At 42.2% G+C, this 21,140-nt stretch overlaps 1 protein-coding gene across 4 annotated transcripts in view; it reads right to left on the minus strand.

Annotated features, from left to right (window-relative positions):
- Positions 1 to 21,140, minus strand: part of LOC137332418 (rho GTPase-activating protein 26-like) — a 178,775-nt gene that overhangs the window by 94,111 nt on the left and 63,524 nt on the right. For all 4 annotated transcript variants that reach the window (XM_067996236.1, XM_067996235.1, XM_067996234.1 and 1 more), the window contains exons 3-9: positions 20,431 to 20,492; positions 17,563 to 17,634; positions 15,786 to 15,887; positions 11,560 to 11,670; positions 10,835 to 10,939; positions 1,312 to 1,441; positions 1,074 to 1,174 (exon numbers count right to left, since the gene is read on the minus strand). In XM_067996236.1, the coding sequence (XP_067852337.1) occupies positions 1,074 to 1,174; positions 1,312 to 1,441; positions 10,835 to 10,939; positions 11,560 to 11,670; positions 15,786 to 15,887; positions 17,563 to 17,634; positions 20,431 to 20,492 (683 nt within the window). The remainder of the gene's footprint in view (positions 1 to 1,073; positions 1,175 to 1,311; positions 1,442 to 10,834; positions 10,940 to 11,559; positions 11,671 to 15,785; positions 15,888 to 17,562; positions 17,635 to 20,430; positions 20,493 to 21,140) is intronic.

A 21,140-nucleotide genomic window follows, 5' to 3' on the forward strand; every position in this document is an offset into this window, starting at 1 on the left:
TTCTTTGCACTGCCTCCAACACTTGAATAACTCCTATGTTTCTTGGCAACAGAATGAACACAGTACTCATGGTGCAGTCTGACCGGGGAACTCTACAGTTTGATAACGATTTCCTCTGACTTGTGTTCTATTGTTTTAACTACATAGTTCAACATCCTATCGGCTTTGTTGATTGTTGCTCTGTATTGGTTGGACTTGTTGAGCATAGAATCTATTTGATCTTGAATTTGTAGATGCCATTGGTTAGACCACAAAGTATTGCATGCAATTCTGAGCACCCCATTTTGGGAATTAGAGTCACAGAAAGGGTACAGTAAAGATTCATAAGAATGATACAGGAATGAGACACTCAAAAACTGGGACTTTTTCAACTGGTATAGAGATGGTTAAAGGGGTATCTAACAAAAGTTTTCCAAATTATTACAGATTTTGAGAGGGTAAACAGTAAAAGATTGGCTGGTTGGCAAAAATCAATAAAGGGGTAATTCAAATGGGGAAGTTAGAAGATTTTTTTTTACAAGAGTTTATTAGAACATGGAATACTTTACCACAAGCAACAATTAAGGCAGAGACTGCAACATTTAAAAGAGCATTAGATAAATATTTAAGAAGGAAGAATATAGAAACATAGAAAATAGGAGCAAGAGTAGGCCATTCGGCCCTTTGGGCCTGCTCCGCCATTCAAAATGATCATGGCTGATCGTCTAACTGAGTACCCTGTTCCCGCTTTTTCCCCATATCCCTTTAGCATTAAGCATATAAAGGATAGGTTGAAAGGCAGGGCAGTAGGATTGGAATAGATAGTTCTAGTTGAAAAGCTTGCACCTGTATAAGCATGACGGACTGAATGGCCTCCTTCTGTATCGTAATTTCTATAGTTCCATAACAATAGCACCTGCAGTTTACATGCTGCTAAAGTTACTCAGAGGCAGAAATCCTTTAATTCTGTTATTGAAATGCAACTGTTTGTTTGAGCACATGTGAAGAACATTTCTGCCACAGCAACAGCATTTGTTTTAACTCACAGAGGAATATTTTAGGCTATGGTGCAATCTAATGAAAGTACAACTTACTATTTTTCCACCTGTTTTTTGGTCAAATGGCACCATAGTGACCTGCTTTGATTCCTTTTGATATGTGCAGTAGTGCTTCACCCAACTGGATCCAAAAGGACCTAGAAAAGGAAAATATTTTTTAAAGTTAAATAAGTCCAAATAAACGAGCATAATATCAGGAAAGATTTTGTAACTTCTAAAGGATTTTCAAAATCACTGACGGTGCATAAATACAGAAATAAATGTTTATCCTTACTTTTTTTCTGTACAAAAAGGTAGCCCTCCATTGTGTAAGGACTGATACTCTGATGTTCTTGAGGGTTCTCCTTCATTTTCTTCATTAGTGACTCAACTTCAGATCGTGTACCCTCAAAACGGTCCCGTGTCTGTAATAAGACGTAGCAGTGTTGTTAATAAGATTTTAGTGACGTCTCACGTGTAAAATTCTTGTATTGTAATCCTATGAACTATAAAAATATCCAAACTACTATTATATTATAGGTTTTGTCCTTCCAAACTTAAGTTGCATCTGGTTGGAGAATTTTGAATTATAAAACATAGGGTGACATTTTACAGATTATAGAAATTCCACTTTGGTGGGAGCACTTTGAGGTGATAAGTCAATACACTTCTTATGTGATGCTATTAGTTTAAGTGACATTTAAACACTAAAAAAAAACGCGACCTCTAACCTGTCGCGTATGCGCCTGCTGCCAAAACTTGGGACTTTTCAGCCAAGATAGGAAGAGTCTGAGAGGTGATCTTATCGAGGTATATAAGAAAATGGAAAAAGTAAATTTGGAATATTACTTTAAATGAAACAGAGTGGGATAAGAGAACGCAAGTTCAAACTAATAATAGATAAATTTAGGACTGAAATGAGGAAGTTCTTCTTCACACAATGAGCAATCAACTTGGAATAAAGTTTCAGATAGAAGAGTGGAGGCAAAAACCTTGGAATCATTTCAGAAATAATTAGATGCAGCAATGGGGAGAATGGAGGGACGTTTGCGACAGATGAATGATCTTCCCCATCCACAAATATCTTGTGTCCTTGTGAAAAGGCAATTGCTTATACTTGAAAGATGTGATGAGTGATATTCTACACAGGACTGTGTTGGCACTAATCTTACTTTCCATAAACTTAAATGAACTGGACTAAGGAATTACAGGGACAACACTGAAATTTGCTGATGTCCTCACATTGGGTAGTATGGCAACTTGTGACAAGAATTATGAAAGACTGTAGGAGGACACAGATATGCCTACAGGGCGAGCAGATAAGTGGCAGAGATAGTTCAGTGTATAAAAATGTGAACAATACATTTTGAAAGCAAGAATAGGGAAAAGAAATACACCTTAAATGGAGTTGAGGAGCAGAAGGACCTTGGCATGCAAATAAACAGCTCATTAAAAGTGACAGTGTAACTAAGTAAGGCCAGAGTGAAGACAAATTTAATTGCTGGTTTTCTATCTAGACAGACATAAATTACAAAACCATGAGGTAATGCTGAACTTGTACAAGATCTTAGTTAGGCCACAGTTGGAGGACTCTCTGCAGCTTTTTTGGCACCCTATTATGGGAAGGACATAAAAGCAAAGAAAAAGGTGCAGCATAGATTTACTAGGATATTACCAGGAATATGAGGTTACAGTTATGAAGGAACAGTTGACAGGATAAGGCTTTTTTTCCCAATAGAACAGAGAAGGTTAAGGGATTATCTGATAAGAGGTACCCAAGATTATGAAGGATTACAATAAGGCAAATAGTAATAAATTCTTTGCATGGTTGGTGAGGTGGCAATGAGGGAGCACAAATTTAAAATAATCACAAAAGGAATTTAAAGTGAGGTTTGGAAACACTTCTTTACAAGAGGGTGGCTGCAATTTAGAATTCTACACCACAGAGTTATTGAACTGGAGTTCTTCAATTATTTTAAAAAGCATTTTTATGGCATTGTGATCAAAACCAATGTGTGTCTATTTTCTTATTGGATCCTTCCGACAATGTGCTACTTGGAAGTAAGACAGGTAGAACATGTTTACAAGGCACATACTATAGTAAGAGTGTATTGTGAAATTATATTAAGCTTGTGGGAAGGGGTATCATTAAATACTATATAGAGAGGATATGGTTGCAAAAATTAAAAAATCACTATGTGGTGAATGAACAGCAGGAGCAGCTGTATCACTATGGTGGTGATAATGGTGTTTAAATGAATGAGTGCACTATAAAAGCTGAAAGTTGACGGCCACAAATCTACTGAGGCTATGACACATGTTCATAGTATCACAGTATGTTACAGCACAGAAGAGAAGTGAAAAAGGAAATAAGAGGGGCAGAGAGAGAGCATGAGAATAGACTGGCAACTAACATAAAAGGGAATCCAGAAGTCTTCTATGGGCATATAAGTAATAAACTAGTAGAGAGGAGGGGTGGGGCCGATTAGGGACCAAAAAGGAGATCTTTGCATGGAAGCAGAGGGCATGGCCAAGGTACTAAATGAGTACTTTGCATCTGTCTTTACCAAGGAAAAAGATGCTGCCAAAGTCACAGTGAAAGAGGAGGTAGTTGAAATACTGGATGGGCTAAAAATTGAAAAAGGAGGTACTAGAAAGGCTGGCTGTACTTAAAGTAGATAAGTCACCCGATCCAGGTGGGATGCATCCTAGGTTGCTGAGGGAAATAAAGGTGGATATTGCAGAGGTGCTGGCCATAATCTTCCAATCCTCCTTAGATACGGGGATGGTGCCAGAGGACTGGAGAATTACAAATGTTACACCCTTGTTCCAAAAGGGGTGTCAGGATAAGCCCGGCAACTATAGGCCAGTCAGTTTAACCTCGGTGGTAGGGAAGCTTTTAGAAACGATAATCCGGGACAAAATTAATAGTCACTTGGACAAGTATGGATTAATAAAGGAAAGCCAGCACAGATTTGTTAAAGGCAAATCGTGTTTAACTAACTTGATTGAGTTTTTTGATGCGGTAACAGAGAGGGTTGATGAGGGCAATGCAGTTGATGTGGTGTATATGGACTTCCAAAAGTGCCACAAAATAGGCTTGTCAGCAAAACTGAAGCCCATGGAATAAAAGGGGCAGTGGCAGCATGGATACAAAATTGGCTAAGGAACAGGAAACAGTCGCGATGAACAACTGCTTTTCGGACTGGAGGAAGGTATACAGTGGTGTTCCCCATGGGTCAGTACTAGGACCACTGCTTTTATTGATATATATTAATGACTTGGACTTGGGTGTACAGGGCACAGTTTCAAAATTTGAAGATGACACATAACTTGGAAGTATAGTAAGCAATGAGGAGGATAGTAATAGACTTCAAGTGGACGTAGGCTGCCTGGTGGAATGGGCAGACACATGGCAGATGAAATTTAACACAGAGAAGTGCGAAGTAATACATTTTGCCAGGAAGAACGAGGAGAGGCAATATAAACTAAATGGTACAATTCTAAAGGGAGTGCAGGAACAGAGAGACCTGAGGGTTTATGTGCACAAATTTTTGAAGGTGGCAGGACAGATTGAGAAAGTGGTTAAAAAAGCATAGGGGATCCTGGTCTTTATAAATAGAGACATTGGGCCCGATTTTACCAGGGGTGCGGGTTCCCGGCGGATGGGCAAGCGGGCGCGTTGTGAAATTAGTGGGTTTCCCGCACGATCGCAGCAGGCAACGCACTAATTGGATCCACTTACCTGCTCCTCCGGGTTCCCCGCTGCTGATCTGCACGTCGGTCGGGCTGCGCATGCGCAGTAAGATCTGTCAGCTGGAGGCGCTCTATTTAAAGGGGCAGTCCTCCACTGACAGATGCTGCAAGAAATAGCAAAGATGACTGCATGGAGCAGCCCAGGGGGACGGCTGCTCCCAGTTTAATGATCCCTCACCCCAGGTACCAATACATGGGGTGAGGAGGAGGGGGACGACAGAGATCTTCCACCCGGCGGGCGGGAGGAAGCGGCCCGCCTCTGCCACCAGGAAGGCCTGGCTCGAGGTGGCAGAGGGGGTCACCCGCGCCACCAACATATCGCCCACCTGCACACCGTGCAGGAGGCGGTCCAATAACCTCAGTAGGTCAGCCACAGTGAATACACGTAGTCTTTCCCCTACACTCCGTCTGCTACATCACTGCCCCCACCCCACATCTCCTTCGGCACTGCCAACACTACTCTGTCACATCACCCCTCATACCCACTCAAACCCCATCCTCATCTTACCTGCACCTACTCACCTCGCCAGTACTCACCCCGCCACTGCCACGCAACCCAATCCTCATACAATGTCATGGCTCTATCCCATTCTCACCCTCTTGTGCATCTCTCTCACGGCCAGCCTCACTCAACCTGCCACCACCTGTGCTGCAGCCACAGGGCATGCATCACATATGTGCAGTAGGCAGCGTAAGGCAAACATGTCGTGAGCATGAAGGGGATGCACAAGGGTGTTTGAGGGCTTGTCATGGTTGTTACTTCTATTGAATTTCAGAACAACTCACATCACACATTCTATTGGCGCCACTACTGCCATGTCTTCGCGAATCCTGTCCGGTTTGTGCAATAAAACCCACTCCTGGGTATCACTATGAGGACCCACCACTGATGCCACCCATTGTGTCACTACAGAGTGGGTGTAGGTGTATTTGCAGGGCTCTTCTGCGCAGACGACTGAGAGACATCGGCGATGTCCCCGGTGGCACCCTGGAAGGATGCGGAGGAGAAGTTCAGGAGGGCAGTGGTGACTTTGACAGCGACAGGTAGGAAGATGGTGCTCGGGCCAGCCAGGAGCAGCTCGGCATGAAAGAGGCTGCAGATGTCCATGACTACATGTCGAGTGACTCTGAGCCTCCGTGTGCACTGCTGCTCAGAGAGGTCCAGGAGGCTGCGCCTCGGTCTGTGGACCCTGTGGCGAGGGTAGTGCCCTCTGCGATGCATCTCTCTCTGCGGTAGCCCTCCCTCCTGCTGTACAGGTGGATGTGTCACAGCACTCTGTTGTGGAGCACCACGTGTCAGAGGTGGACGGCGTGGATGGCGAGGCTGGCGAGGCTGTTCGCCCTCCGAGGAGGTCATGACTGCAGCTACGGCGGCCCCCATCCAGAAGATGTACATCTGAGGGGGTCCGCAAGGTAGGTACATGTCTCCGGACCCTGGGGTAGGTGTGCAGGTTGGTGACTTTGACTGTCAGGAGGAGGGTGGTGGAGGCCAAACTTTGTCCCAAGTGACAGAGTGGCCTCCTGCAATGAGTGAGGGTCTCCCCCCACCCCCCCCAACCTGTCAAATGGACCTTTGCAGCTGCCACAGGCTGACAGCTGAAACACGTCCATTCCAGCTGGGAGTGTTTCCCTCAGTACGGGAAACAGTCCCATGTTGCTCAAAAATCACACACAGTCCCTTAATCAGGTCAGTTAATGACCTGAAATAGCAAAGTAAATAGCGTCAAGTGGCATCCCGCTGGCTTTAATTGCCTGCGGGATTCCCACCAGCGGGGGCTGCGCGCGCGCGCCCGCGCGTCAGCGAGGAACCCGGAAGTGGGCGGGATCGAGGCGCGATCCGGTCCCGCTCCTCCATTTCGCAATTTTCGAGGCCCCCCCGCCGAGAACGCACCCGAGAGTGGGTGCTAAAATCGGGCCCATAGAGTACAAAAGCAAGGAAGTTAAGATGAACCTTTATAAACACTGATACGGCCAGAACTGGAGTAGTGCGTCCAATTCTAGGCACCGCACTTTGGGAAGGATGTGAAGGCCTTAGAGAGGGTGCAGAAAAGATTTACTAGAATGGTTCCAGGGATGAGGGACTTCAGTTATGTGGATAGACTGGAGAAGCTGGGATTGTTTTCCTTAGAGCAGAGATGGTTAAGGGAAGATTTGATAGAAGTGTTCAAAATCATGAAGGGTTTAGATAAAGTAAATAAAGATAAACTGTTCCCATTGGCGGAAGGATAGAGAACCAGAGGACACAGATTTAAGGTGATTGGCAAAAGAACCAAAAGCGACAGGAGGAAAAATGTTTTTACGCAGTGAGTAATTATGATCTGGAATGCATTGACTGAAAAGGTGGTGGAAGCAGATTCAATCGTGGCTTTCAAAAAAGAATTGGATAAATACTTGAAGGGAAAAAATTTGCAGGGCGACAGGGAAACAGCAGAGGAATGGGACTAATTGGATTGCTCTTACAAACAGCCAACACGGGCTCGATGGGCTAAATGGTCTCCTTCTGTGCTCTAACCATTCTACGATTCTACTTGGAGTAGTTCCTTGCTCTACTTCCTTATTCAGCCAGAGAAGGCAACTAGACATAACCAAATTGAGCTGGGATTGTTCTAAGTACACTGTAATCTTAAGTAAAATGCCATTAAAACCTAGTGATCCGCAGCCTGAAAATGTTCGGTTTACTCACAAGAAACAAATCTAGTAGCGAGCTGCACCTCGTACATATCCCTAAAAAGCAAAAGCTACACTTGTGTAGTTAAGCAACTATGGTCAACAAACAGGGTAAGAGACAGTATCACGCTGAAAGAAAAGCCTTTCACAAATGCAAGGAAAAAAGTGAAAATTCAGCAGACTGGGCTAGTTATAAAAGCAACAAAGGGATACAAAGAAAGTAGAGGTGCAAAAATAGAATATGAAAAAAAAACTTGCACGGAATAACAAAGCTAACAGCAAAATTGTTAGAAATACATTAAGGGAAAGAGAGAGGTAAAGTGGAATGTGGGCCTGTTAATTACAGATGCAGTTGAGACTATAATGGACAATAAAGAATGCTAAAGTGATGCACTTCTCAACTGAAAAACAAGGGAATAAACCGCATTCTGAAAATGGAACTTTGGGAGATTATAATAGTTACTCTAAAGAATATTTTATTTAAGCTTGTTTGAAGGAACTTGCAAAAAAGACGATTAGATCTATTAAACAAATCATAAAAAAGCAACCAACAAAATGAGGTAAATGTTTTCTGATTTCAGACATTCAGACAACTGCAGTTATCTATAATCTATATTATTAAGTCTTGTGTCTGTGATGCATTGCTGTATTGTTGTAAAATCTCTTCAACTGATCAGATTGCTGATCCATAGAGCACTGTACTTTCAACTAATCACCAGATCATCTGCTTCTGCAGACTGGTTGGTGACCATCTTGTTTCCAACACCGCTAAGGAGCAGCAGAGTCAGGAGGTTTGCTTACAACATTAGAAGTCATAGAAACATAGAAAATAGGAGCAAGAGTAGGCCATTCAGCCCATCGGGCCTGCTCTGCCATTCAAAATGATCATGGCTGATCGTCTAACTCGGTACCCTGTTCCCGCTTTTTCCCCATATCCCTTGATCCCTTTAGCATTAATATATCTATCTCCTTCTTGAATTCATCTAATGACTTGGCCTCCACAGGTTCACCACCCTCAGTGACGAAATTTCTCCTCATCTCGGTTCTAAATGGCATACCCCGTATCCTGAGACTGTGACCCCTGGTTCTGGACTCCCCAGCCATCGGGAACATCCTCCCTGCATCTAGTCTGTCTAGTCCTGTTAGAATTTTATATGTTTCGATGAGATCACCTCTCATTCTTCTAAACTCTAGTGAATATAGGCCTAGTCGACCCAATCTCTCCTCATACGTCAGTCCTGCCATCCCAGGAATCAGTCTGGTAAACCATCATTGCACTCCCTCCATGGCAAGGACATCCTTCTTCAGATAAGGAGACCAAAATTGCACACAATACTCCAGATGTGGTCTCACCAAGGCCCTGTACAACTGCAGTAAGACATCCCTGTTCCTGTACTCAAATCCTCTTGAAATGAACGCCAACATACCATTCGCCTTCCTAACTGCTTGCTGCACCTGAATGCTCGCTTTCAGCGACTGGTGTACAAGGACACCCAGATCTTGTTGCACCTCCCCTTTTCCCAATCTATCACCATTCAGATAATAATCTGTCTTTTTGTTTGAACATACAAAGTGGATAACCTCACATTTATCCACGTTATATTGCATCTGCCATGTTCTTGCCCACTCACCCAACTTGTCTAAATCACATTGGAGCCTCTTTGCATCCTCCTCACAGCTCACACTCCACCCAAGCTTTGTGTCGTGTGCAAACTTGGAAATGTTACATTCCGTCCCTCATCCAAATCATTGATATATATTGTGAATAGCTGGGGCCCAAGCACTGATCCCTGCGGTACCCCACTAGTCACTGCCTGCCACCCTGAAAAAGACCCATTTATTCCTACTCTCTGTTTCCTGTCTGTCAGCCAATTCTTAATCCATGCCAGTATATTCCCCCCAATCCCATGTGCTTTAATTTTGCACACTAACCTCTGGTGTGGGACCTTATCAAAAGCCTTCTGAAAATCCAAATACACCACATCCACTGGTTCTCCCCTATCTATTCTACTAGTTACATCCTCAAAAAACTCCAGTAGATTTGTTAAGCATGACTTCCCTTTCATAAACCCATGCTAACTTTGTCCAATCCCATTAATGCCTTCCAAGTGTTCTGTTATCACATCTTTTATAATAGACTCTTGCATTTTCCCCACTACTGATGTTAGGCTAACTGGTCTGTAATTCCCTGTTTTTTCTCTCCCTCCTTTTTTAAATAGTGGGGTTACATTTGCCACTCTCCAATCTGTAGGAACTGTTCCAGAGTCTATAGAATTTTGGAAGATGGCCACCAATGCATCCACTATTTCCAAGTCAGTATGGGCAGCACACATAATTAGAAGACCTTCTCAGATAGATCAGGAGACTTGTAAGAGCTAGACTAATAATTAAATTAGTACGAAGTCCTGAAACTCTAAACAATGACTGGAGTGAAATGAACACCTAGGTCCCTCATTCATGTGCTCATATATCTTTTTCAAGATGGCACATGGAAAGAAAAGCTCAATACAGTTACAATCATCAAGCTTTATTGCTCTGTGAGAGCATTCCCCATTACAGTCCACCCTTGCCATGGATGATGTGGTGTGGGTCTCTACATTCCATCAATCCCACCAGTAAGTATGCCAATATTTAGTCACTTTCTGTATTAGACGTGAAAAGTGCCGGAAGGAAGTTAGTCATCTGATTTGGCGTTTACTAAATTGTCTAATGGTTCACTGGTACTTCCACCGCTCTGGTCTATCTGAACTTCCACAGTCAGAATAAAAAAGCAAATTTGTAGAAGTTATGAAAAAAAACTATATTTCTGGAAGGTATCATTTCTTTTTCTTAGCTCAGTTCACTAATTGGTTCGGATTGCTAAGTGACCTTATATGGTATGGGAATGAGGGGATGCATTTTAGATGACAAAAATAAGTCAACTGTGAACTTGTCATTGATAAGAGAAGATTGGTTAGTTATAACTTACCAAAGAACAAAGCCCAAATGAAATCTGGCTAGATTTTCAATCACAAAAGATGGGAAACACATTAAGCCATGTGGGGTCATTCTGTTACACCACACCATATTGCAGTGAATAAGTTACACTGGAATGATGGTTTGAGGTTTTCCTTTCCTGTGAATATTTTCTGACCACTAGACAGAAAAGACTTGGAGCATGTGAAAAAACAAAGCATTTGAGGAAGTTAGTTTCTTTTCTTGGTTGGGGTCACTAAGCAACCCCAAATAGCATGCAAATTTTCATTTGTTTTGAGGTCTACTTATTCATTTGAACTGGGAACACAAATGAGCAAAAAAGAATCATTGAAGAAATTGCTGCTTTTATTTTTACCAACAATTGGTTTAACATTTCAAACACTTTTTTAGGGGGATAAAGTTCCCTCCTCTTCACTTACATTCTGAATGCTGATCTGAAGCTGGGTTTTAAAATGTCCAAAGTCTTTTGCCAGTTCATAGCCATGATGATAAAATGTAAAGAGTCCTTGTAAGAATGCAAGCAACTGTAAAACAATGACAAAAAAATGCAGGGTGATAAACTATCACTTTTTGTCTTCATCAAATATCTACTATTTGGCCACTGGCCAACATGTTCAGCTATACTTAAATCGCAATCTCAAAGAAAGCCCAGAGAGTCAGCATAACCAGTTAATGTCACATTTAACAACATGTCTTCAATTCACTGGTACATCAAACTGGGATATACATTATTGCAATTTTAAATGGGGAAAAACTCAATAGCGAATAAATATCATCTCAGGGACTGAACAGAGCATCGGATTTTCAAAAGCTGGATTCACAGTTTCTGCAAAGATACTAATTACGGATATCAAATCAATAAGATTAGATAACTGAATGGCCTAGCTAACACATTCTGTGTGAAAGGTGTGGATTAACAAGGTACAAATTAATGGGAATTGAAAAATTGATGGTAAACTGACATTCAAATTTGTGACACCAGATTCATTACAATCAAACAACTGGGGATGGAGAAAGTAGCAAGAGAGATATTCCGTGGCTTTGAAATCGTGGAGCACCAGAGGTGCTAAACACAGACATTTAAGAGGTATGTTAAACCTGCAGTCAATACTGTGATCCAGTGCGATTTAAAACGTTCACCTACTGGTTCCACAAACTCAAACATCTTTCGTTCTTGGACCTCATGCACTCTGAATACGTATTCCAGTGACACTTCGTAGAAATGTTGTCGGACGACATCGACCTGACTGTCTGCCTGTGAGTCAAAGCAAAAGTCTGTTCAGAAACCAAAATAGAAATTAGCATTCAATACAGATCAGAAACCAACAGAAATTTAGGTCTTAAAGCAAAATAGAATCAAATTTTAGGTTTAGTACATGTTTCAAAATTTAAAGTCACTCCATTATTTAAGAGAGGGAGAGGTAAACCAGGTGTAACAGACCTGTCAATTTAACACCAGCTGTGGAGGAGTTACTTGAATCTATCATCAGGGTCAGAGTGGCTGAGCACTTCATATCACAGTAGGTACAGCAGAGGAGGAGGCCATTTGGCCCATCGTGCCTGTGCCGACTCTTTGAAAGCGCTAGCCAATTAGTTTCATTCCCCCACTCTTTCCCCATAGCCCTGTAAATTTTTTCCTTCAAGTATTTGTCCAATTCCCTTTTGAAAGTTACTACTGAATTTGCTTCCACCCCCCTTTCAGGCAGTGCATTCCAAATCATTACAACTCGCTGCATAAAAAAATGTTTCCTCATGTCGCCTCTGGCTCTTTACCGATACTTCTGCCACTGGAAATAGTTTCTCCTTAATTACTCTGTCAAAACTGTTCATGATTTTGAACACCACTATCAAATCCCCCCATAACCTTCTCTGTTCTAAGGAGAACAACCCCAGCTTCTCCAGTCTCTCCACATAATTGAAGTCTCTCATCCCTGGTATCATTCTAGTAAATCTCTTCCGCACGTCTTTATGGCCTTGAAATCCTTCGTAAAGTGTGGTGCCCAGAATTGAACACAATACTTCAGCTGAGGCCTAACCAATGTTTTATAAAGGTTTAGCATAACTTCCTTGCTTTTATACTCTATGCCTCTATTAATAAAGCCCAGGGTCCCATAAGCTTTTTTTGTAAAAAACAACCTTCTCAACTTGTCCTGCCACCTTCAAAGATTTGTGTACATACACCCCCAGGTCTCTCTGGCCCTGCATCCCCTTTAAAATTCTACCATTTAGTTTATATTGCCTTTCCTCATTCTTCCTACCAAAATGCATCACTTCACATCAACCGCACTACACTCATCAATTCTTTATCAAAGAACTCAATCAAGTTAGTCAAACACGATTTTCCTTTAACAGATCTGTGCTGGCTTTCATTTATTAGCCCATTCTTTTCCAAGTGCCAATTAATTTTGTCCCGGATTATTGTCTCTAAAAGTTTCCCCACCACCAACGTTAGGCTGACTGGCCTGTAATTGCCGGTTTATCACTCTCCCCTTTTTTGAACAGGGGTGTAAGCCTTGGACAAGCATCAGCTGATAAGAGAGTCAGCCTGGATTTGTGACAGGTAAGTCATGTCTGACTAATGTAGCTGAATTTTTTGAGGTCGTTAGCATGGTGGATAGGGGAGGGTCCATGGATGTTGTCTATATGGACCGCCAGAAGGCATTTGATAAGGTATCGCACAAGAGATTACTAGCAAAAATAAAAGTGCACAGAATTAGAGGTAACCTTGTAATTGGTTGGGAGGTAGGAGACAGAGAGTAGGGATAAAGGGTTCATTCTCTGATTGGCGGTATGTGACAAGTGGTGTTCTCCTGGGATCTGTGCTGGAGCCTCAGCTTTTCACCATATATATTAATGATCTGGATGAAAGAATAAAGAGTTGAATATCCATTTTTTCAGGTGACACCGTTAGGAGGCACAGTAAGTTGTGTGGATGGGAGGAGGAAGTTACGAAAGGATATAGACAGACTAAATGAGTGGGCAAAGCTATGGCAGATGGAGTTTAATGTCATACTAGTTGGCTAATCCAGATGTGGCTATAAAAACAGAAAATGCTGGAAATACTCAGGAAGTCAGGCAGCATCTGTGGAGGAAGAAACAGAGTTAACGTTTCAGGTCAACGACCTTTCATCAGAACTGCTCTTGCTGCTTCCTGAGATCCACGCTCAACGCTGTGCGCTGCCACATGCACACTCTCAACCTCTCTCTCTTCAGCGGCACCGACTCACTCTATCTCAGGGTTGTCCCAGTCCGCAGTTCCACTTCATCCTTCGCCTCATCCGGCGCTTTAACAAAAAACTTTTTTCTTCCTTTCAGGTATCAAGGACCGCAAGTTTCAACAACTCTTAGATACCAACACCCCTCTTGATCCTTCTTCCTCTCCCTCTGACCTCATCCCTCCTTCCAATCTCACCCTTTGTCATGTTTTCACTATCCCCTCTGACCTTGAACAATCAGTCCTCAGCAAAGGCCTCAGCTTCACCCCCTTACGCCCCCACCTCAATGAATTTCGAGCTCAACACGATGCTGAGCTCTTCTTCCGTCGCTTTCTCCCCCGTGCCCACTTCTTTGGTCAGGAGTCTTCCCCCGCACAGCAAACCCTTTCTCCTGTCTTCAGAATTCTCGTTCCACCTGGACCTCTCCCTCTAGCCTCTTACCCTCTCTTGATCTTTTCATTGGGAACTGCCGGTGTGACATTGGTCGTCTCAGTTTCTCTACTCCCCTCACTCACTCTAATCCACTTCCCTCTGAACTTGCAGCACTCCGTTCTCTCAGATCCAACTCTGACATTGTCATTAAACCTGCTGACCAAGGAGGTGCTGTTGTTGTTTGGTTAACAGACCTCTACCTTACGGAGGCTGAACACCAACTCTCAGACACCTCCTCCTATCTCCCCCTGGCCCATGACCCCACCGCCAAACATCAAGCCATAGTTTCTCAGACCGGCACTGACCTCATCTCCTCTGGAGATCTTCCCCACACGGCCTCCAACCTCAGTCTCCCAACCCCGCAGTGCCCGCTTCTACCTCCTTCCCAAGATCCACAAACAGGACGGCCCCAGTAGACCCATCGTTTCAGCTTGTCTTGCCTCACAGAAGGATCTGGGTCACGAGGCTGTCCAAAAGTGAATCGGGTGCTAGGATAATTAAATATAAAACTAGAAGTACAATTCTTACCTTATACATGGCCTTGGTTTGGCTGCAACTAGAATATTCTGCCCAGGTTTGAACCCCTCTCAAAGACAGGAGATACTAAGGCATTGGAAAAGGTCCAGGGTAGAGCCACTCAATTTATACCCAGTTTAAAAACCCTTAGATATCAGGATAGGCTTTGATAACTGGAACTAGAAGTGCTTCCTGATATCAACAACAACTTGCATTTATATAGCGTTTTTAACGTAGTAAAACGTCCCAAGGCGCTTTACAGGAGTGTTACCAAACAAAATTTGACATCGAACCACATAAGGAGATATTAGGACAGGTGATCAATGCTTGGTCAAGGAAGTAGGTTTTAAGGAGCGACTTAAAGGAGGAGAGAGAGAGGTAGATAGGCAGAGAGGTTTAGGGAGGGAATTCCAGAGCCCTTGAATGGCTTAATTCTAATTTTAAGGATATGCCCCCTTGTTCTGGATTCCCTCACAAAACAGGAGCCTTTTGCTCTGGAGAAGTATAGATTTCGAGGAGATATGATTGAGGTCTTTAAAATAATGAAAAGAATCAGGTTCTTTCCGTGGATAGGTTATTTGAGCTGGATAGGGAATGACTTCTATGGTACAAACTTGAGCAGCTAATGGATCCTGAAATTTTGCACCAGCTTGAAGCAAAGCTAAACATAATTATCACCTTCTTACATAGAATATACAGCACAGAAACAAGCTTTTTGGTCCAAATGGTCTTTGCGAGCCTCCTCCCACCCTATTTCATCTAACCCTATCAGCATATCAAGTGTCTGTGGCCCGTAATGGGACTGAACCGTAACTTTGGCATTATTGGCACCACGCTCTAAGCAGCTGAGCTAACCAGCACTGGTTCATATGCCACTCTGCAGATCTAGTGGGCATGACAAATGCAGTTTTTATCATGCAGTAAAGTCCTGCTTTCATAGTAGTGTGTACTGGAGCTAGTTAATCATGAATTATTCCTCCGTCTTACCAGGTACAGAGTTGGACAATAATGGTACTAAGTCCATTAGAACAGATACAAGTTCATTCACGTACCAGATCACAAAGGATGGGTGAAAAATAGTCAGTAGCTGAATCAGTTACGAAACTTGCAGTATTAAACTAGGCTGATGAAAAACAAAACTATTACAAGTTTCTAGATTTAAAAGCAGTTTCCCAAATTCAGTAAAATGCAGGGGCAAAATAATTACCTCTTGAAGATGAGAGTCCTTTTTTTTTGATGACAGATTTAAATGTTTTTCTAGCACATTGCAATACTTCTCTGTTTCCTTATCATACTTCTTCTTTGCCTCCTACACAAAAGAAAAATGGGAGTAAATGAAACATGTCAATTTACCAATGGGTCACCTTCAGATAACAAGAACATTCAGTTCATTCTTTTTCGGTAGAAGAGGAGATTATGAGGTGATTTGATAGAGCAGTTTAAAACTATGAATGGATGGACCATGGCACATCGAAATTGACTGTTTCCAGTGGTTAAGGGGACATAGCTATAAGTTTTAAGTCAGAGAGGATGAAAAACTTTTTTTTTTAAACCACAGTTATGAAGCTATAGGAAGCACAACTGAAGTTGGTTATTGAAGCAGAGACCATGTCAACATTTAAGAATAGGTTAGTTAAGTCTGCGTTCTTTTAACTTGAAGGAGCAATGATGGGGACCATACTAGGAGGAATGCCACGAACGAAAAATAGTAATGGTTTAGCTGGGGGAAAGGGTATCAAAGATGGAGATGAGGGAGTGGTTAAGCAAATTGATGGCTGCAGAGGGCTTGTGGCAAATGGAGGGCCAAAGGCTAGAAAGTTGTTAGTTTGAAAGTGCATATTTAAGTGACTTGGGGGAAAGTTTTTCACAGGAATTGTTCTGATCTCCCACTGAACTTTGGCGGGAGATTGACGGAACTCTGGGGAAATGGCATAAGTGGCCGTTTTCAACTGTATACACCACTTCTCCAGGGGTTCTGCAGATCTCCCATTGAAGTTATGGCAGGAGAGCCTGAGAACCCTCAAAAAATTTCAGAGCCTACCAGTCAAACTGAACTGAAAGGGAATTGAAAGGGAATTGAAGTTGAGCAGCTGGGGCAGATTTTTATATCAAAAGCAGCCTTTCACGTCACAGATATTAATAGACATTAACTATCTTCCTTGTAAGCATGTCCCTAACGGATCAGGCTTGGATTTATTCATTTATTGGACTTAATTTATTTCCCGAGTCTTCAGATTTGCACATAATAGTATTAAAGAAAGACAGCCCAGGCAGCATACTAATTCAAGTCTGAGTCACACTAAGACTAGCCACCTCTCATTGAAACCGTTTGATGTACCTGAAGCCAATTTTGAAATCACATTTATCCTGTCCACCTAAAGTCATCTAAAAATATAATACAATAATTTAGTCCCATTTGACGCAGGGCAAAATCTCTGTTTTCTTCAGAGTCTCATTGAGCTAAAAAAGGTCACACCACAAAAGTTCTATTGGTACGTGGCAACCTGATGAAGCACCTAGTGATAAAGAAAGACTTGCATTTATATAGTGCCTTTCATGACCTCAGGCTGTCCCAAAGTGCTTCATAGTCAATTAAGTATTTTTGAAGTGTAGTCACTGTTGTAATGTAGGAAACGTGGCAGCCAATTTGCGCACAGCAAGGTCCCACGAACAGCAATATGTCATTGACCAGATAATCTGTTTTAGTGATGTTGGTTGAGGGATAAATATTGACCAGGACACCAGGGAGAACTCCCCTGCTCTCCTTCAGATAGTGAACCAACTTGTCGGAATAGAGGAAGTGATCACTACAACAGAAGAGACAGAAGAATACCTCTTATTAGCCAATCTGAATTTTTTTTTGAGAGAGTGGGGCAGCAGAAAAAAAAAGGGAAAAGGAAAGAACGAGGGAGCAAGAGAAGTGAGAGGTTGGGGGGGGGGGGGGGGGGCAGGAGGGGATAGACAAAAAATTGGGCCGAGATTACCTTTGCAGCTCCGATCTGCTCCTTCCGAAATCTTTCCAATGGGGTGATAAGGACTTCACCAGCATTCTCAATCTGGCATGAAAATAAACCAATGTTAGAAGTGTTACCCCATACACAGTGCAAGTAGACAGAATACGGAGAAGCAAAGCTCTAGTACGAGGACAGTGTTGCTTTTCTCTAATAAATTCACCTGAATCAGGTGCAACTAATTTCACAATAGGCATTAAGCTTTAATAAAATTCCAATGATCCAAAGCAGAATGATTTTTTTGTCAACACATTGTAGCTCTCTGAAATCAAAGTTCATTCCCCCAAAGCATGGCCGAGGTACTAAATGAGTAATTTGCATCTGTCTTTACCAAGGAAGAAGATGCTGCCGGAGTCTCAGGAAAGGAAGATGTAGTTGAGATACTGGATGGGCTAAAAATTGATAGAGGAGGTACCAGAAACTCTAGCTGTACTTAAAGTAGATAAGTCACCCGGTCCAGATGGGATGCATCCTAAGTTGCTGAGGGAAGGAAGGGTGGAAATTGCAGCGGTATTGGTCATAATCTTCCAAACATCTGTAGATGCGGGAGTGGTATCGGAGGACTGGAGAATTGCAAATGTTACACACTTATTCAAAAAAGGGTTTAAGGATAAACCAAGCAACTATAGGCCAGTCAGTTTAACTTCAATGGTGGGGAAACTTTTAGAAATGATAATCCTGGACAGAATTAGCAGTCACTTGGACAAGTGTGGACTGATTAGGAAAGCAAATCGTGTTTAACTAACTTGATAGAGTTTTTTGATGCGGTAACAGGGAGGGTCGATGAGGGCAATGCGGTTGATGTGGTGTATTTGGACTTTCAAAAGGTGTTTGATAGAGAGGCGCAGAATAGGCTGGTCATCAAGATTGAAGACCATGGAATGAAGGGGGCAGTAGCAGCATGGATACAAAACTGGCTAAGTAACAGGAAGCAGATTATTTTTCAGACTGGAAGGAGGTGTACAGTGGTGTTCGCCAGGGGTCAGTGCTAGGACCATTGCTTTTCTTGATATATATTAATGACTTGGATTTGCGTACACAGGGCACAATTTCAGATGACAAAATTTGGAAGAGTGAAAAGTGAGGAGGATAGAGATAGACTTCAAGAGGATATAGACAGGCTGGTGGCATGGGCGGACACGTGGCCGATGAAATTTAATGCGGAAAAATTCGAAGTGATACATTTCAGTAGGAAGAACGAGGAGAGGCAATATAAGCCAGAGAGCACAATTCTAAAAGGAGTATAGGAACAGAGAGATCTGGGGGTATATGTGCACAAATCGTTGAAGGTGGCAGGACAGGTTGAGAAAGTGGTTAAAAAAGCATACGGGATCCTGGGCTTTATAAACAGAGGCATAGAGTACAACCTTTATAAATCACTGGTTCGACCACAACCAGAGTATTGTGTCCAGTTCTGGGCACCGCACTTTAGGAAAGATGTGAAAGCCTTAGAGAGGTTGCAGAAAAGATTTACTAGAATGATTCCAGGGATGAGGGACTTCAGTTACGTGGACAGACTGAAGAAGCTGGGGTTGTTCTCCTTGAAACAGAGAAGGCTGCGAGGAGATTTGTTGGAGGTATTCAAAATCATGAAGGATCTAGATGGATTAGATTGAGAGAAACTGTTCCCATTGGTGGAGGAGTGAAGAACCAGAGGACATAGATTTAAAATAATTGGCAAAAGAACCAAAGGTGACATGAGGAAAAACTTTTTTATGCAACGAGTAGTTAGGATCTGGAATGTACTGCCAGGTGGGGTGGTGAAGGCAGATTCAATCATGGCCTTCAAAAGAGAACTAGATAAGTACTTGAAAGGAAAAAAACTGCAGGGCTACGGGTCTAGGGCAGGAGACTGGGACTAGCTGGATTGCTCTTACATAGAGCTGGCATGGACTCGATGGCCTCCTTCTGTGCTGTAACCATCCTATGATTCTATGATTCTAAGCCACCCCAAATTCAGCTTTAGCCATATTCCTCAATTCATTTTTCACAAGGAGTCAATCCTTTGCCTTCACAAGTCACAAGCAAGTTAAATATCTATTTAGAGCTTTAAGTGGAAGAATATTGCATACTTGTATGACAGGACAAGATTTTTATTTTGTTTTTGGGATGTAGGCAATACTGGCAAAACTGCATTTATTGTCCATCCCTAGCTGCCCTGAGAAGGTTGTGGTCAGCCTTCTCCTTGAACCATTGTAATCCTTGTACATAAAAACACGAGCTCTGTCTGCACCATCACTTGACTGGGGGACAAATTGCATTTGTGTAAACCACAAGCACTCAAATACCATGTTTATTGCAAAGATTATTTAGCTTTTCTCTTAATACAATCTTGAACAAAGCAAAATAAACTAAATGCACATGTTTCAGCAGGTTTTTGGTTGAACAATCGTGTGCGCAGATGTTGAAGTCAACGGAAAGTAAAATTGGGCAGAGTGTAAAATGGGAGGCCGATCCAATCCAGTCAGTTAGGTTAAAATTACCCCCATTTATGCGTAATTCTGTGTAATGAAATAAAAGTCAAGGATAAATTTCCAACAGTTACCCTACAGTCAGTGCAGGTAGAGAATATGTTTAAGTAAAATAAAACTTATCTTATATTTGTATTTTTTTTAAATTAAAGCACGCAATCCCTGTGTAATCCAGGAGGGGGCATAATTACACCAATAACTCACTGGAGTGTTTTTTTCAAACCTCTGCCCACAATTCCCTAGGACACTTAACATTCGAACAGCACATTTTATAATGCCCATTGTGCTAAGTCCCCTTAATAGCTATCTTAGTCTCCTCTCTTTCAAAAGTGATCTTTATTTTATCAATTTTTCCTGAGATATTACTCACCAAACGCCCTCGCTCATCTTCAAGATTCTTCAAAACTCCTGCAAACTCCTGCAGTGACCTCGCTTCGAAAAAAAACTATAAATTAGCCAGTAAAAATGATTACAGTTGCCCCCAAAAATAAACAATAGGACTGACCTATCCCTCCATAATAAGATGGTATAATTTAAGATTCCTGACATCAATTACATCGCACATAAAACAAAATTGATGACCAGAGTACGAGATCACACGGTTGCATGGTTCACTGGTGTTCCAATGCACTGCCCTTACGTTTCTGTAATAAAAAGGTGTGCCTGCATTTACTCTTACAAAGAGATCCCATCCCTCCACGTCTTTAGGGAGAAGACTAAAATTATAATAAGGGAAAATACTTGACACAGGGTAAGAAGCAGAGATGAAATTTACATTCCACCTGTGAGCCAACCTACTAACTCACTCAAAACTCTGCTGGCACCTAAAGTACCACCACACATAGTGTACAATTCCTCAGCGGGTAATCCGTTTTAAGGCAATTAGTTGGATAAATGATAAAATATAGCTGTAAATATTTATCTTAGGTACAAATGGTAATGATACACGACTTTGGTGGTTAAAGCTACTTTCCTCACAATGTCTTCTGTTCTCCACCGTGATTGCATCTCCAAATAGACAAATATCTCATGGAAATGAGATCACATTGTATAATCTGTCCCACTGATGTTCAATGAAGT

This window comes from Heptranchias perlo, chromosome 14 (assembly GCF_035084215.1).
Source record: "Heptranchias perlo isolate sHepPer1 chromosome 14, sHepPer1.hap1, whole genome shotgun sequence".
Lineage (NCBI taxonomy): Eukaryota > Metazoa > Chordata > Chondrichthyes > Hexanchiformes > Hexanchidae > Heptranchias > Heptranchias perlo.